The 17322-nt window shown below is 43.4% G+C and overlaps 1 protein-coding gene across 1 annotated transcript in view; it reads right to left on the bottom strand.

Annotated features, from left to right (window-relative positions):
- Znrf2 (zinc and ring finger 2) overlaps nt 1-16887 on the bottom strand; it is a 73309-nt gene extending 56422 nt beyond the window's left edge. The window contains exon 1 of the mRNA NM_199143.2: nt 16331-16887. Coding sequence (NP_954594.1) covers nt 16331-16787 — 457 coding nt within the window. The 5' untranslated portion in view covers nt 16788-16887. The remainder of the gene's footprint in view (nt 1-16330) is intronic.
- Between the last annotated feature and the right edge of the window lie 435 nt (nt 16888-17322).

Below are 17322 nucleotides of genomic sequence, written 5' to 3'. Positions count from 1 at the left end.
TGGTCCTTAAAATGTAGAAGTCTAAAATAGAGAAATGGCTGTGTGAAAAGCAATTGGCTTGATGTGGGCAGCTGTGGAGAATGGGAACAGGGCCATAAGGAAAGAAATGCAAGCAGCCTCTAGAAGCTGGAGAAAGCAAGAAAAGACTACCCTAGAGGTCCCCCAAGCACTCTGCCAACACCTTGGCTTGAGCCCACTCAGAGGCTTACTTACTTACTGCACACTTCTGCCCACAAGCATCGTTAGATCACAAATGTGTGTGGCTTAAAGCTGCCACATTGGAGGAGATTTGTTACAGCATCAGTAGGAAACTAACACCCAGTGAAACGAAAAAAAAAAAAAAAAAACCAACACTGGATTTATCCAGTCATTCAAAATCTGAATAATGCAGAGCCTCAGAGTTTCTGACTTATAAAATGGGAGATTACCTTTCTTGTGCAAAGTGTTACTTGGAGACGTAACTGTGAGTACATCCGTATGCTTTGCTAACTGAAGTATCTACAGATGGAAAACAATACCCATAAAGAGAAATCAAATGCTGCTAATGTTATTGAAGCTCTTTCAATACATATTTCTCAGTTTTAAGCCCAAAATACTCCAGTCTTCTAAATTTGTCGGTAATCCATTAGAGATTGATAGATTTTACTAATTATGTGGGTATGTGCAAGTGAGCACAGGAGCCTCACTGTGGTGGCAGAGCTGAAGTTCTAGGCAGTTTAATACCTGATGGAGGTGCTGGGATCTGGGATCTGTACACAGGTCCTCTGCAAGAAAAGAGCACCCATCTCTCTCCTGCCTCCAAGTATCAATTTTTTTTTTAAAGATTTATTTATTTATTTAAAGTACACTGTAGCTGTCCTCAGACATTCCAGAAGAGGGAGTCAGATCTCGTTACAGATGGTTGTGAGCCACCATGTGGTTGCTGGGATTTGAACTCCTGACCTTCGGAAGAGCAGTCGGGTGCTCTTACCCACTGAGCCATCTCACCTGCCCCCAAGTATCAATTTTATTGGTAAGAATTAACTCTTCTGCTATATATTTCTATACAAGAACACAATACTACACAGCTATTTATAGAAATACTATGCACAGACTATGGTACTAGCCTCTCATAAAGTATCCTCTTGATTTTCAACTTTTCCTTACTCCTATTAAACAAAAATGTACAAAAGAGTGAGACATACATAGCTCTATATAGTAAATAATTTAATTTATGAAATTCAACATCATATGATTTATGTATAAAAAAAACCTAAAATCCCACATCAAAAACAGCCATACAAACATATCTCTATGACTTCAAGGTCAGCCTGGTCTACACATGCTAGCCAAGGACACTTGCTACTTAGTGAGACCCTGGTCTAAGAAAAAAAGGAAAAGAGGGGGTGGGAAGTAATGATCTTTTCTTCTTCAATTATAGGAACAAATTTATAAATAACATTTTAATTTAAACTCATAAGCCTGTGTCTATTAAAGATCAATACAGTGAACCTCATTCATAAAACCTTATTTTATAACCCAATGGTATGAGAAGATATATTTGAACTATGTACACACAAAAAACCTTCTATGTATCTACATTAGACAGAGAACCAGAATGCAATATAAAATAAATGTGCAGCTAAAAAATGAGCAAAGCTGATAAATAGGCAGTGCAAAAACATACAAACATGGCTAGCAATGAGAAAAACACACAGACATGGCTAGCAATAAGAAAAACACACAGACATGGCTAGCAATGAGAAAAACACAGACATGGCTAGCAATGAGCACATGGAAATGATTATTTTCACTAGTACTCAAAAAATGCAAGTGAAAAGGTTTTATCAGCAAAACAGGGAAAATAGTTTTCTAAAAAGAAGAAAACTAACAGTAAAGTTAGCAGAAATCATATTAGTGGCACAGAATAAATTAGTATGCCCTTAGGGAGGGTTGATGTCTAATGAAAATTAAGTTGTGCATTCTGTTTAAATAGAAAATTTTATTTCTTGGTAATTGTTGTATAATAAATAAAGAACCTGTCAGGGTTTTTTGTTGTTGTTGTTGTTGTTGTTGTTGTGTTGTTGTTGTTGTTTTTAGTTTTAGTTTAGTGATTGAACCACACCCGACTTCATGTTTCAGAGACATTTAGAGTAGAAGCTAGAAAGGACTCCTGGTGACTGGAGAATGTAGCTCTGAGTCAGCCCCAAGCTCCAGCGAAGCTGGATGAAGGTTAGAGTCAGTAAATGGACTGGCAAATTTCCAATTAATCATGTCCATATAATGAAATCCAAATAAGTGATGTGGCTAGCAAGACTTGGACGAGCTCTCTGGTGCAGGCACACAGAGCGTGTGTTCTGTGGGAGCCACAGTCCCGGGAGGCAGGTGTAGGAGTGGGCAACTCTCAGAGAGGGAGGGCTCCATTTTGCTGGCCCTGTTCTAATTTTCATAATCAAGCTGCAATAGTAATGGCCGAGTTCTCCTGAGCTGTGTACATCAGTGCTGAGTTACCAAACCTGAGAAGTTCAGGATGGGAGCCCAGCCTGTTAGCCCAGCTGCTCTGGAAGCTAGAACTCGATCATCACAAGTCTGAGGCTTGCCTAGGCAACTTAATGTGATCTTATCGCAAACAGTGAGGGAGCTGGTGTTCCAGAGCACTTGCTTGGCATACAGGAAGCCTTGGACTCAATGCCAGTACTGGGAAATAACCAAAAAACCTGAGAAGTAGTGGCCTGGGAAGCCCTGAAGCATGGCTTGCATATGAATGCAGCTTTCTTGAATCTAACACTAATCTTAGGTGATTGATACCTCACTCTATTATACCTACTGCTGTCAAAACAGCATCCATACTGGAAGAGTTTGTGCATGTACAAAGACATAGTCAGTGATACTTATTACAATACTGGAAAGAGCTCAGCAGGAGAGCACTTGACGACTAGCACATGCAAGGTCCTACTTAATCTCTAACAGACACAAAAACTAGAACGTTCCTAGATGCTCAGTAACAGGAAAGATTTAAGGAGCTACAGTGCCTATGTATCATAGAAATGTAAACACAAAATGGCTAACAACAAGAGTTGGGTTTATATGCTCTCACAGAAAAATCCCCTAAACACATTAAACAGAAAAGTGGGTTTCAAAACTGTCTGAGGTTGCCAATTAAAGACTGTACTGCTGAGAAGAGACGCCATGGCAAGGCAACTCTCTTAAAAGGAGTAAAAGGAGGCATTTAACTAGGGCTGGCTTACAGTTTGGGGAGCAGAGGGCGTAAAGAGCGAGCTCTGACAGGTCTCTCTCCACTGTGTGTGTTCTGGGGACCAAACTCAGGTTGTCAGGTTTGGCAGCAAGTACTCTCTTATCAATAGATCCATCTCACAGTTCCCAAAATAAAATATATAAGTTAATATACAAAATTAATCTAATGACACAATGAAAAACTAGTACTCAGTCTTTGGAAGGCATGTAAATGAGTGATAATTTTCACATAAAATCAGAAAAGCAGAGGCAGACTCAGCCTCTTTGGAGTGAAGGTCTGTCCAAAGGGCAGCACTGCCCAGGTGAGGCAAGAAGCGGTAAGCCCGCCCACAAGAATTGGTAAGGACCCGCCCAGAGGGGCTCCTGGGCTTTGGATGGCCAGGAAGTCCCAGTTCTACTAGAGATGCTGTGTTTAGAGGTACCTTCCTGGACCATGACAACACAATGGTCAAAGGCAAAGAGACATTTGATACTGAATCCGAGGGAAAAAAAAACAAAAACAACTTTTTCTCTTTAAAAACAACAACAACAAAAAAATCTTTCTTGCTATGCTCCTGTAACATGGGAATAAAAAGCTATGTCTTGGGGCTGGAGAGATGGCTTAGTGGTTAAGAGCACTTATTACTTATTAATCTTGTAGACAATTTTGAGTTTAGTTCCACAGTCTGAGTTTGGTTCCACAGTCTCCCACAACTCCAGTTCCAAGGGATATATATGACACCCTCTTCTTGCTTCAGCAGGCACCAGGCATTCTTTCATAGATACAGGCCAGCCATTCACACACATAAAATTAAAAGTAAGGCTTAAAAAACAAGCATGTCTCCCAGAGCTAGAGAAACAGCTCTGAGGTCAAGAGCGCCTACTCAGATCAGGAGGTCCCAGTTTGGATCCCAAGATCCACAGACAAAGCAGGCATCCCAACTCCCAGGCGGTGAACACCCTCCTGTACACACTTACACACCCAACACCCATTTGCATATACCGTCACCCAGACACTGATATACATAAAATAAATCCACCTTTGAATTGTAACTCCAGCACTCAGGAGGCTCAAGCTAGAGTATTAATCACAAGTATGAGGCTAGCCTGCATGCAGTCTTTGCAGGGGACATGTGGATGGTGACTTCTTACATGTAAGAAAAGCCAGTTCTGGAAAATATGACCAAGTCCAAGAGAACACACTCCTAAGTGCTCAGACAGATGATTATTTTGTGCAGAAAGCTTCTAATTAGCTTACAAGTGCTTCAATTTAGTGTTTACGTGACCAGTCAAAACAAAACCATCACATATTTGAGGAAAATAAATGCCCCCCTCCAAAGACCCAAAAAGCTAAACAAAGAGTAAGAGCAACTAGTAACTGAATAGTCAGGAGGGGAGAAGGCATACACAGCAGCATCACACATGTGTGCACATGCAAAACACAGTGTGACCACATTATCAGGAGTCTCCAGAAAAGGATGCTGCTATCTCACAATAAACATGTTAAAGAAACAAAACAAAAGCCAAGCTCTAAGCAGTGTATTTCACTCTCCTTCTAAGGCAACTACGACCATCTCATTTACAGAGCTCAAAGAACATCGCCTGTCGCCTGTCTTTGTTCAGTAGCAAGGAAACAGAGATTTTTACACCAACAGCATACTACCTTTTTCTAGAGTACGTTTTTGTATGATTTAAATGTCAATGGTTTTAGTGACCAGTGATGCTGTTTTAAAATATCATAATGTAGCCGTCAAGTACATCTTAGGAAGCAATCAATACTTGCAAAGTTTTTACTACAACTCTGGCACAGCAAATGTGCTATGAAGCGTAAGTCAATAGTCTAAAAAGAGAATTATGAAGAAATTTAAAAACATATAGAGACTAGAGAGAGGGACCAGTCACCACAGTGGCTGTTGCACAAGCATGAGAACCTGAGTCTGGCAGCCAGTCTAGCCCAGCTCCAGGTGAGCTCCCAGTCCAGCAAGAAGCTGTCTTAAAAAGCAAGGTGGAGGGGCTGGAGAGATGGCTCAGTGTGTAGCACTTGCTTAGAATCAGCTAGCTTCTGGGGTTAGATCTCTAGCACACGGAAGAGTGAGATACACTTGTTACCCTGCTGCTGACAGGAAGGAGATAGGCAGATTCTGCAATGCTGGCCAGCTAGTCTATCAGAAACAGAAAGCTAGCTCTATGTTTCAAACTAAAGGTGGACAATGACAGAGAAAGACACCCAGTGTCAACCTCTGGCTTCCACATGTATGCACATCACCCACACACATGCACATTATCCACACACCCTGTTATAACTTTAACTTTTTCAAAATGTATTCATTCATTCATTCATTTAGGGTTTTTTCAAGACAGGGTTTCTCTGTGTAGCCCTGGCTGTCCTGGAACTCACTCTGTAGACCAGGCTGGCCTTGAACTCGGAAATCCGCCTGCCTCTGCCTCCCAAGTGCTGGGATTAAAGATGTGTTCCACCACCACTCTGCTCAAAATCTATTTTTGATGATGGTTCTTTAGTGCTTTAACTTTCCTTTTAGCCCACCACCCACCAGAGGTAGTAAGAAAGAAGAATACGGGGGAAGTGGACCTGTTTAGAAAGGTTCTATGGAGCAACTCCCTTCTGTGTTGTCTGGAAATCAGCAGTTCAGTTCACAGGTTAGCAGCGGCAGCTCGATCCACTTGCAAACACCTCACAGATACAACAGCAGTTCAGTTCAGTAGAGTTGGGCTAGCAAACACAGATCAGCAGAGGTGGCACTACCTAGTAGAGACAGCCAGGCCTTGGCCTTGGCAGGAGTCAGCATGAAGGACCAGGAGGAATGCCAGGAGACGTTCTCAGCTGTGTCTCTCTCAGTGAAGCGAAGCATTGCACAGCTGGCTCAATAAGCAAGTCTAGCTCAGCTCCCATCCCTGTCCGACTAGTCCTTTCTATTTGCCCTCCAAATATCACATGTCCTCCACCAGTCTTGCTCAGCTTGTGTCTTGCACGTGCAGCTGTCTCAGCTGACGTCACTCTGCCAAGTCCACAGAAGCAGCAAAAATCCAAGGCACACCACCACAAGTTTTTTAGTGCATTTCTCTCTAAGGAGTCCCAACAGAGCTCAACTACACATCGTAAGGCAGGCCAATACATTAGTGTTGTTAGCAAAGAATCCTCATCCCTCGTCCTTTCACGTGCTTGCTTTAGAACATCTTTTCTCCTATGTCTGCTTCATTCAGTGAAACGCTCCTTCACATGTTTGTCCCAGCAAAACACCATCTAACACAACCAACTTTCCAAAGAACTCTTAAGTTTCCACCTCACCCTGTCATACAGGCGTCAGCATACATGACACGGTTGAAAAGCAACAGAAAAGTCATCTAGCATTGAACTCTGACCTCCACACACTGCATGCACATGCCCCCTGCCCCCCCTACACACACACACACACAATGAAAAAAGGATTGAAGCACAAGCAGTTGGCAAGAAGGTGGACTAGGATTCACCACAAACAGATTTACTTCTTTCTAGTTAATGCTGTTTTGAGCTAGGTTTCTTCCTTCTTTTTTTTTAAAAGACAGGGTTTCTTCTCTGTAACAGTCTGGCTGTCCTGGAACTGGCTTTATAGACCAGACTAACCTCTAACTCACAGAGAGATCTACCTGACTATCTCCTGAATGCTGGGATTAAAGGTGTATACCATTACTGCCCAACATGATTTAATTTTTTTAAATTTATATATTTAGTTTTACTGGAGTTACAGGCCATGTGGATACAGGGAACCAAACCCAGACCCTTTGCAAGAACAGCAAGTGTTCTTCACCACATTATCTCGTGTTCTCTCTCTCTCTCTCTTTCTTAACATTTTCTGACCAAGATGCAATCTACTTCTAGTTTACAGTGTTGCTTGTATTAACAAAAAGTGGCCAAACAACACCAAAGCTGCCAACTACCAATGTTAAAACCAGACTTTAAACAATATCCAGGAACAAAATGCCAACTCTAATTTCTCTTGAGACAGCGAGTGTGTGACAATGAAGCCATGACGTATCCAGATGCTGTGGAAAAGCATTACATGTACTAAGAGGTAATTAAAGCCCAATTGTGGTTTTAACAATTAGAGAATACATGAAAAATAAAGCAGCTACAAAACAAATGTAACTCTAAAATGAAAACTAAAGCAATAAAGATAAGAAAAAAGCTAGTGATACAAAAATCAATAAAAATGGAATGTATTGTTCAACCCAAAAACTGACATTTAGGAATAAATCATGCAATAACCCAGTATGTATATACACTTATATAACACACACATATGTGTGTGTATATGTGTGTGTGTGTATATATATATATATATATATATATATATATATAAAATGTATGCCCCACCCTGCTTATATATATGCAAATAAGATAGATTAATGAACAGTTCAGGTTAGTCTTAGTTACTCAAGTTACAATCAGTGATTGAATATATTTGAAGCTTGAATTATTTCACTTAGCTTCAGGTCTATTTCCTAACTTTGTTGTTTTTGAAAAGCATACTCAAGGTGTGTTTACTGTTCTGCACGTATATAAAAATTCTCACTACAGGAAGATTTCATCAAGGGAAAATAAACATTCACATATACCTAAAAACTTGCCATGCTTTAGGCTGAACCCTTGGAAAAAAAAAATCATCCACCTTGATCAAATGTATATCTTGGGTTCTAAGAATTCCATCTCTCTAATAAATTTCCAAGAACAGAAGAAATGAACAGAAGAAATGTAAAATTTTGTTAATAAAACAACTAAAAACCAATGCCAAAACCTTGATCCTTTCTTGGCTCTACCTTTAAAAACATACATGGCTCTTGCCACCTCTCACTGCCATCTCTGAGCTATACCTCGTCTACAGCCACCACTGACTTGAATTTTTGTCTACTCCCACATGGGGGCCACAGTCCTCTCTTAAAACCCATCAAGGTTCCATCAACTCTCCTCTCAGATCTGGTCTAGGCCACTGTATCACTGTTTAGAGCAAAGCCAAGAATCCCTGACCATGTCACAAGGCATTCCACCCGTGCTCACCACACTACAACTCTGTTCTAGACCAAGATACCTGGAGTAGCCACACCGCGGGGCCTTTCTAACTTCTGTTCCTGGGGACTTAGGTGCCTCTGTCCCAACCTAGAGACTTGCTCCTTTCAAGAATGTCATCAGGTCAACTCAAAAGAGAAACCTCAGACAAGCCTCCATTCCATTATCGCTCCCCTCCATACTCCAACAACCAGCCCAGTTTTTCACTCTTTTAGCTTACTATGCTCACTATTCCTTCCCCAACTGGGTAACGCAGATGCACTTCACAAATGTCAAGCTTCTGCAGACTTTTACAAAGTCTACAGTGTGATCCCTACCGAAAATTCTAAATTCTTCAAAAGAAAACAGTTCAAACGTGACTTCCTTTGTGAAGCATTCTCCCACTCCCACAATAAATACTTAACTAAGCATTTTGCAAGTTGTTACATGGCGCCACAGTCTTCTCAGCTTCTACAGGGGACGAAGCAAGGCCAGCCTCATGTTTGTATTCTTAACGCTACAATACACCTCTTACAGGACTAAGAGTCAAGGTCACTGTCTTCGTTAGGGTTTTACTGCTGTGAACAGACACCATGACCAAGGCAAGTCTTATAAAAAACAACATTTAATTGGGGCTGGCTTACAGGTTCAGAGGTTCAGTCCATTATCATCAAAGAGGGAGCATGACAGTATCCAGGCAGGCATGGCGCAGGAGGAGCAGAGAGTTCTACGTCTTCATGGCTGCTAGTGGAAGACTGACTTCCAGGCAACTAGGGTGAGGATCTTAAGCACACACCCACAGTGACACACCCATTCCAACCAGGTCACACCTATTCCAACAAGGCCACACCTTCAGAGGTGCCACTCCCTGGTCAAAGGATATACAAACCATCACATTCCACTCCCTGGTCCCCATGTTCAAAAACATGAGTCTATGGGGGCCATACTTAAACATAGCATAATGCAAAATGCATTTAGTCCAACTTTCAAAGTCCTCATAGTCTATAGCAGTCTCAACAGTGTTAAAAATCCTAAATTCAAGGTCTCTTCTGAGATTCATTCAACTTAACTGTAATCCCCAAAGCAAGGCAGGAAACCAGCTGGGCAAACTCCAAACTGCATCTCTATGGCTGATGTCAAAGCGGTCTTCAGATCTCCACTCCTTTTTCATCTTTGTTGACTGCAACAAACTGCTTTCTCCTGGGCTGGTTCCACTCCCTGTTATCAGCTTTCCTCAGCATGTATCCCATGGCTCTGACATCTTTAACATCTTTGAGTCTCCAAGGCAATTTCAATATTACAGCTTCTTGTTTCAGTGTCTGGGATTCCACTTGATCTTTTGGACTCCTCCTAAGGGCTGGCATCACTTTTCCAGCTCTGCCCTCTGTAGCACTCTAAGCTCAGGTTGATTCACTCCACTATGGCTGCTGTTCTTGGTGATCATCCCATGGTACTGACATCTCCAATACACTGGGGTGTTCCACTCCAACTAGGCTTCACCAATAGCCTCTCATAGGCTCTCTTCAGGGTGCCAAGCCTCAAATCCTTTGTATGACCCCTTCAGTCCTGGGCCATCAACTACAGCTGAGGCTTCACCTTCACCTCTGTAGATTGACCTTGAATGCAGAGATCAGCATGCCTGTCTCATGGGATTAAAGGTATGTACCACCATACCTGGATCTAAATTTAGCTGGGTAGGATCTTGCCCCAAGGTCCTATTCCCTTAATCTTTTATCTCCTAGAACACAAGATTTTGCTCCATTTCACTTCCTGGCACCCCTTTAATACTCGAACCATATATTTTATATTTTTCCTTTCTAAGCTTGCTATGCTTGTTCAAACTTCTCTTCATTAAGACTTAACCAGAGAACAAAGTCTCTGCTGGGCTTTTTTGAAACTTCTTTTGTCAATGCAATTAATCCAAGTCTCTTCACTTAGCCTCAGGCAAACTTTTCAGACAAGGGCAAAAAGTAGCCACATTCTTCACCAAAATACCACAAAACCAGTCTTTATGCCACATTCTGAAATTCTTCTCCTTTGAAATCTCTTGGGCCAGGTCAACACAGTTCAAATCACTCCCAGCAACAAAATCTTCCATATTCCTACTAGGATGACCCATTAAGCCCCATTTAAAGCATTCCACTGCTTTCCAAATCCAAAGTCCCAAAATCCACATTCTTTCAAATAAAAGCATGGTCAGGCCTAGCATAGCAATACCCCACTCCTGGTACCAACTTCTGTCTTAGTTAGGGTTTTACTGCTGTGAACAGACACCATGACCAAGGCAAGTCTTATAAAAAACAACATTTAATTGGGGCTGGCTTACAGGTTCAGAGGTTCAGTCCATTATCATCAAAGAGGGAGCATGGCAGTATCCAGGCAGGCATGGTGCAGGAGGAGCTGAGAGTTCTATGTCTTCATCCAAAGGCTGCTAGTGGAAGACTGACTTCCAGGCCTTCCAGGCAACTAGGGTGAGGATCTTAAGCACACACCCACAGTGACACACCCATTCCAACCAGGTCACACCTATTCCAACAAGCCACACCTTCAGATGGTGCCACTCCCTGGTCCAAGGATATACAAACCATCACAATCACTTATTACACCTGCCACATAAATGACCACACTTTTAGAAAGTGAGGTTAAGTTAAGTTATATGTTAAGCTGATCAATTTAAGTCTATACTCAATGTGATAAACAGATTTTAGAATAACCACTTTTAATTCCCACTTTCTAGTGTTTAAACCTTTCCCTCCCCCTTGAGTGTAGCCCAGGCCTAGATACACTAAATGATATGGTAAAGGTGATGCACTCAGCCTGAGATAGAATAAATATGGTCTCCTCTGTTAGGACTAAAGCTAACAAGCCACTACGGAAGTCAGTAGGAAAGTTCCTCAGAACACTAAAAATAGAACTGCCCTATGAACCAGCAACACTGCCCTTGGGAACATACCCAAACAAATCTAAGTCAGTGTATCCCAGGGATAAACTGCACATCCACGTTCCCAGTGACCTTGTTCAAGATTGCTAAGTCATAGAACTAGTCGAGGACTCCTTCAATAAATGAGTAAAATATGACTTAATGCACCGACAGTGGGGTTGGTTCTCTCAGCCATAAAGAATGCAACTAGGAGGCTGGAGATAGGAGCCAGTGGTTAAGAGCACTTGTTCCTCTTGCAGAGGGGTTCAGGTCCTAATATCCACACCACAGCTCCCAACTTCTGGCTCACAATTTTGAATTTCAGGGGATCTGACATCCTCTTATGAATTCCTTATGCAGCAGGCACAAACATGTGCAAGACATACGAGCAATCAAAATACTCACATTCATGAAATAAAATCTTTTAAAGTGACATATCATTTTCAGAAAATGGGCAGAAATGGAGAGTAATTGTTAAATGAAGTAAGCCAGATTTAACATGAATACTTCATGGTTTTGAAATCCAGATTTTAAAAGAGGATGAAACTATTTGGGAGGATGAATGAGACAGGACAGGAGAGGTTGATGGCAGAGTGAATAGGACCAAAGTAAACAATGTATGACAATGTCACCTGCCAGGCAGTGGTGGCGCACGCCTTTAATCCCAGCACTAGGGAGCAGACAGGCAGATCTCTTGTGAGTTCAAGGCCAGCCTGGTCTACAGAGTGAGTTCCAGGACAGCTGGGGATACACAGAGAAACCCTGTCTCAAAAACCAACCAAACAAACAAAAGCAAAAAGAGGAGGAGGAAGAGGGAAGGAGGGAGAGAAGGAAAGAAAGGAGAGAGGAAAGGAAATGTCACACCAAAACACATTATTCTACAATGCCTCCACTAAGAATTAGGAGTGGGGAGAAGAGTCAGGCACTGTGAACCTAACCACCACAAAGAAATAAATTATGCTAATCCACCTGAAGGAATCTGCAGGCAGATCCTCCTCAGGTGAGAGCAAGCAACAGCCCCAGTGCCCACACCAACACCCTGGCCCACTAAGCTGTGCCCAGACTCCTGACCTACAGATATTGATGAACATGTACTGCATCAAATAGCTGTATTTCTAATACTCTACTAACAAGCAACATAGGACTCTTACAACATAGAAGGTTTTTTCTGAACCTTTTGTTAACACAAAGTACCATGGTTTCTCCAATTTCTAAACATGTTAATGTTTAGAAACGGTTCAGAACCTACAGAATTTGAACAAACTTGCATTTAAAAATGCTTAGGAGTATTTATATAAGAAAGTAAATCCAAAAAATGTCTTTGCTACATAAAGCAGTCGATGAACTCTTTCCTCTCAGCCCATTTGCCCACATCCCAGATTGTATGTATAGCCAGGGAAAATTATGCACAAGATGAGTAAGAGATCGGTGGACAAACAGCAATAAGATCCTACTTACTGGGTACCAGGCAAAGCAACCAAGCAGAAGAGAGTCCAGCAGGCAGGCTTTCCATGTGAGCATACAACAGAAGGCTCTCAAAGGGTCGCCCTGGGCAATTCATCCCACTCCTCCAACCTCAAGGTTACTTCCAAACAATTTCCAAAGCAGGACCATCCAGGCCGGAAGCCACACTTCTGCAAGCAACATAAGCTATCACCTGTGGTCTTCAAAGATAGACGGAGTTTACAAGTGAGAAATATTCACCATCCAAATCCCTTGGCAGGGACAGCAGAAGTGGTTGTTACCAGCATGGCTTCCCTTTCACATCACCAAGCAACTTCTGCCCCTCCCCAAGAAAATCATCAACTGTGTAAAGGAAAATCCAAAATGGAGAGCAGATTAACTATAATCTCCAAAATTCAAATATTGTGTAATTATTCTAAGTAGTGACTGAGAACAACTCCATAAAACTTCACATCTGTGCTGAAAATTAATTTAAATAAATCTTCCTAGGAATACAAATCTTACTTAACACACTCAATTTTAAATGATGGCTCAGGGTTTTTTTCAATATAAATAACAGGAGACACCTGAATTACAGGCTGCTTAACTCCTCCCAGGCACGCCACACCCAAATAAGCTCAAGACAATTAAGCAGCCAAAAGCAAGGAAGGAACTGCTGGTTCAATGTCTTAAAGTAACTCACTGTGGAATCTTACTACCAGACCCAGATACATTACTCAAGTCCATAGGATTTCTCTAGAAATAATCTTCATTCACTGGGGCATTTTAACAGTCTAACTCACCTCCTTTGACAGCTACATCAGAAAAGACTATTTTACCACTCCTATTAATAGATTTTATGAACATCAGCAATGTAGTGGGAAAATATAGGCAAAAAATAAAGTCAAACAAATCCTCTTTAAGATATCAAGGCTTTCAAATGTCAACAATGCTCTTAGAGACCAGTTTAAAAACAAATCTAGAACCAGAATATTATCGGTATGGGGGGGGGACGACTTGTGTTCACTGTATATACAGTATTCACCTCAGCAGTCTAGGAGTAAATGAAAACAAGACAGCCCTGCTTGCTCTAAAAACTCCACACAGATTCTAATTATCTCCTAATCTCCATGAGAACTCAATGGCTACAAGCTGAAACATCTGGTCACTCACCTCCCTTCCAGTCACTTAATTCTCTAGAGAAAATAAAGAATGTGTGCAGCCAAACCAGAGAGCAGACAGCAACAATCATCACAGAAAACCTGGCTCAGTGTGGGAACTCAGTGCCACAGAGAAGCTTACAAATCTACTGGCTATACTGCTGAACGGAAAACAGTGTAAAGAGTGACAGCTTACGTTTTCTCTTTCAATATATAGCATTGAGGGTCTACAAGGAACGATTCTTGTATTTTTAGTAGCATACTTTCTAGTTAAGAAACAGTATAGACATTAGTGCTTTATAGAGTTATAATAAGTACTTTCTGTTGATTTAGAAATACTTTCTCAATTTTCAGTTGGAGTCCATTATGTATGCCCTAACAATTCATAACTCAATAAACACTGCATATGCCCAACCTTTCCTGTAACTGAATAAACGCACTGGTATAAAACATAGTAAAGTGAAATTAATGTAAAGAATCAAGTCTGATTCCTTAAGGCAGCACATCATGCCCCCTCCACCTCAGGAGGACTAGAAACGTGCTTCAGTTAGCTTTCCTCGTGACTCCACCCACCGACATACACACACAAGTCTCATAATTAAAGCCCCTAAGGATGGACTTCACTGTTTGTAAATAGTTTAAGGTCACCACAAGTTTGATCCCTTCTCAAGTAAGGTCATTTCTGATCCTCTTTAGGCCTTTGTCAACTGAAGTTTCTCACATAAATGATTACTTTTCTCAAATGTCCCAAGAATAATACATGTCTGTGATAGTTCTTAATGAACTGGAGGAAAAAGTTGAAACCATTCCACACAATTGATGACTTTAAGCCTCAACCTCAGAGATCTGGATGAGCAAAGCTACAAGAATTAGCTTTTAAAAAAAGGTTTGCATTCCAACACTTGGCAAATAGGTCTTGCCAGTTTTTTAGGAATAGCAGGAAGGCCAGATAGCTGCCTTGCTCCAAACAGTTACTTTAACAAAATAAAAACATACATACATACTGACGACTCTAGTCAGAGAGAATCATCAGCCCTGAGAAAAACTGAATAAAAGTAGTATTCAGTACATAAAATATTAACTTCGAAATACTTTTCCTAGTCCTTTTTCTTGTTCCTATTTGTGATGATAACTGCTCAATGAAACTTAATTTTAAAAAAATATTTTTTAAATGTACCATTACTCTCCAATTCTCAGGAAACTACAGTGCCTCAAATCACTTTAAGGACATATTCTTTTCCTCAAAAAACAAGATTTAAAAAAAAAATGCTTTAACTTTCAGAAACACTGCTGTAATTATTGACATTGCAGAACTTACCATAAAGCAAGTTATTTGTCAGGCTAGGTGTTAGCTCTGTGGTAAAGAGCTTGCCTAACAAGCTCAGTAACTTAGGTTACAGTCCCAGAACCTCACAAGCAAAACAAATAAAAACACTTAAAAAATAATAAAGGTAGCTAAAAGCTAGGTGCTTTCATACCAAGCGTGCAAAATACCATTAAGATGGTAGAAACTACACATGACATTCTCACGAACCAACACTAGCTTCTGATTGCTTTGGAACAGGAATCAGTAAACACTGCTTCACCACATGTCTTACAGTTTCAAACACATGAATAAAAGGGTTTTTAAAACTGAAGGGATGATCCGGGCGTGGTCGCACACACGCCTTTAATCCCAGCACTTGGGAGGCAGAGGCAAGTGGATCTCTGAGTTCGAGGCCAGTCTGGTCTACAGAGTGAGTTCCAGGACAGCCAAGGCTACACAGAGAAAACCTGACTCAAAAAAATACACAAACAAACAAACAAATAAAAAACCTGAAGGGATATAGTTTACATCATTCTGTGCTTACGTGTAAATGTATAATACCAGTCTCATACCGAAAGGAGGTGGCAATATGCGGCTAAGTTCACATTTTCAGGATCAACTGCACCCTTTCTCCTGTTTCAAACAACTTAATTAAAAGCACATCACTGATCTCTAAATTGTTCCTTAACTCTAGTGAACACCGCTCTTCGAAAGACCTTGCCCAATTACTGCCTCTATAGGTAGAGTTGTGATCATTATAAAGATTATCTCTTTAAATAACTGTTCTTGAACTTTTCCACAATCCGCTTCAAACTAAGCAGTAGTGACATTAGCCACACTGTAAAAGTAGCAGTTTCGGGGGTTATGAAGCAACACTTTGCATTAACACATTTAACCAGAAAACAAGTATCCAGTAAGTAGGCAGGGCTATTTACAGAGACGCAAGGATCACAGCTTTGTTAGGAGTCTATCCAAAGGAGAGATAACTTCCTTTTTTCAAACACTCAAACATCCACGTGAGTCCCTTCTGGCTTTGGGCCTTTAAAACTGCTCGCCCTTCAGCTCCGGGGCAGAACTACACTCAGCCACTGATCTCCCCTGACTTCCTGGTACTAAAAGCTACAACCACGAGGCTGTTTCGTCAGTTTGTTTTAAAACAATACTTCTTCCATTCACCGCGTTGCAAGGAGGGAGTGGGGGGTGCGCTTCCCTAGCTGGGGAGCCGCTGCCAGGGCAGGGAGCCGTACCTCCAAACAAGTGCGGGGAGAGGTGGGCCGGGAGCGAGCCGATCACCAGACGCGGCCCGCCAGGGCCCCCGCCCGCCGGCCGGTCCCGGTCCCTAGCGCCGACGCTGTCCTCTGGGCTGCTGTGCACTGAGTCCTGTGAGCCGTACGGGCCGCCGCCGCCGCCAGCGCTGGGGATGCTGAAGGCCGACTGCGCCGCGCGGCCGCCCGACGCGCTGCCCACCGCCCCGCCGAGCGAGCGGCTACGGGGCGCTGCCGGGGCCGAGGCCGCCGCCGCCGCTGCAGCCGCCGCGCCGGCCGAGGCGCTGGGCTGCTGCGCGCCGGACACCGGGGCCGCGAAACGGGCCGCCCGAGCGCCGTCCGCCCCGCCGCCGCCGCTGCCGGTCCCGGAGGGCAGGTCCGAGCCCGAGTAGGCACGGGTGCGGCCGTTGGCGGCGGGGCCGCTCTGCTTGGCGCCCATGTCCGCGCCGCCCCGGGCCGCGAGCGAGCGAGCGAGCGAGCAAGCGAGAGAGGCGGGACGCAGCTCGCGGCTGCCGCTCAGGTAGCCGTGCGGACGCGGTCGCTGCCGGGCCGCCGCGACGGGCCGCTGCCGCTTGCTGCCGCGCTTCGCGGCCTCCGCACCGCCTCCTCCCGGGCGGCCGCTGTCACCGCCGCCATCCTCCGGCTCCCCGGCGGCTCGGAGAGTGGGAGGCGCCCGGCCGGATTGGGGGCCGCCTCCCTGCGCGCCAGCCGCTTGCAACGGGAAAGAGGAACGGGCGGCGCGCGCCCCGGCAACCGTCGCCTCGCGGCCGGCACTGGAGGAGCGGCGGCCGAATCGAGGCAAAGCGCAGAGATTGGGTCCCGCTGCTCTAGCTCTGCCCTACAACTAGGCCGACCCGCCCAGGCCCCGCCCAGCATGTGGTGATGGACAGACCGGTGGCTCCGCCCTCCAGGAGACTCCCCCACCACCAATCAGAAGGCGGCCCCTCCTGCCGCACGTGGCCTGTGAGCGCTGA

This window comes from Mus musculus, chromosome 6, assembly GCF_000001635.26.
Source record: "Mus musculus strain C57BL/6J chromosome 6, GRCm38.p6 C57BL/6J".
Lineage (NCBI taxonomy): Eukaryota > Metazoa > Chordata > Mammalia > Rodentia > Muridae > Mus > Mus musculus.
The sequence above is the reverse complement of the archived record's forward strand: the minus strand, read 5'-3'. Positions and strand labels throughout refer to the sequence as shown.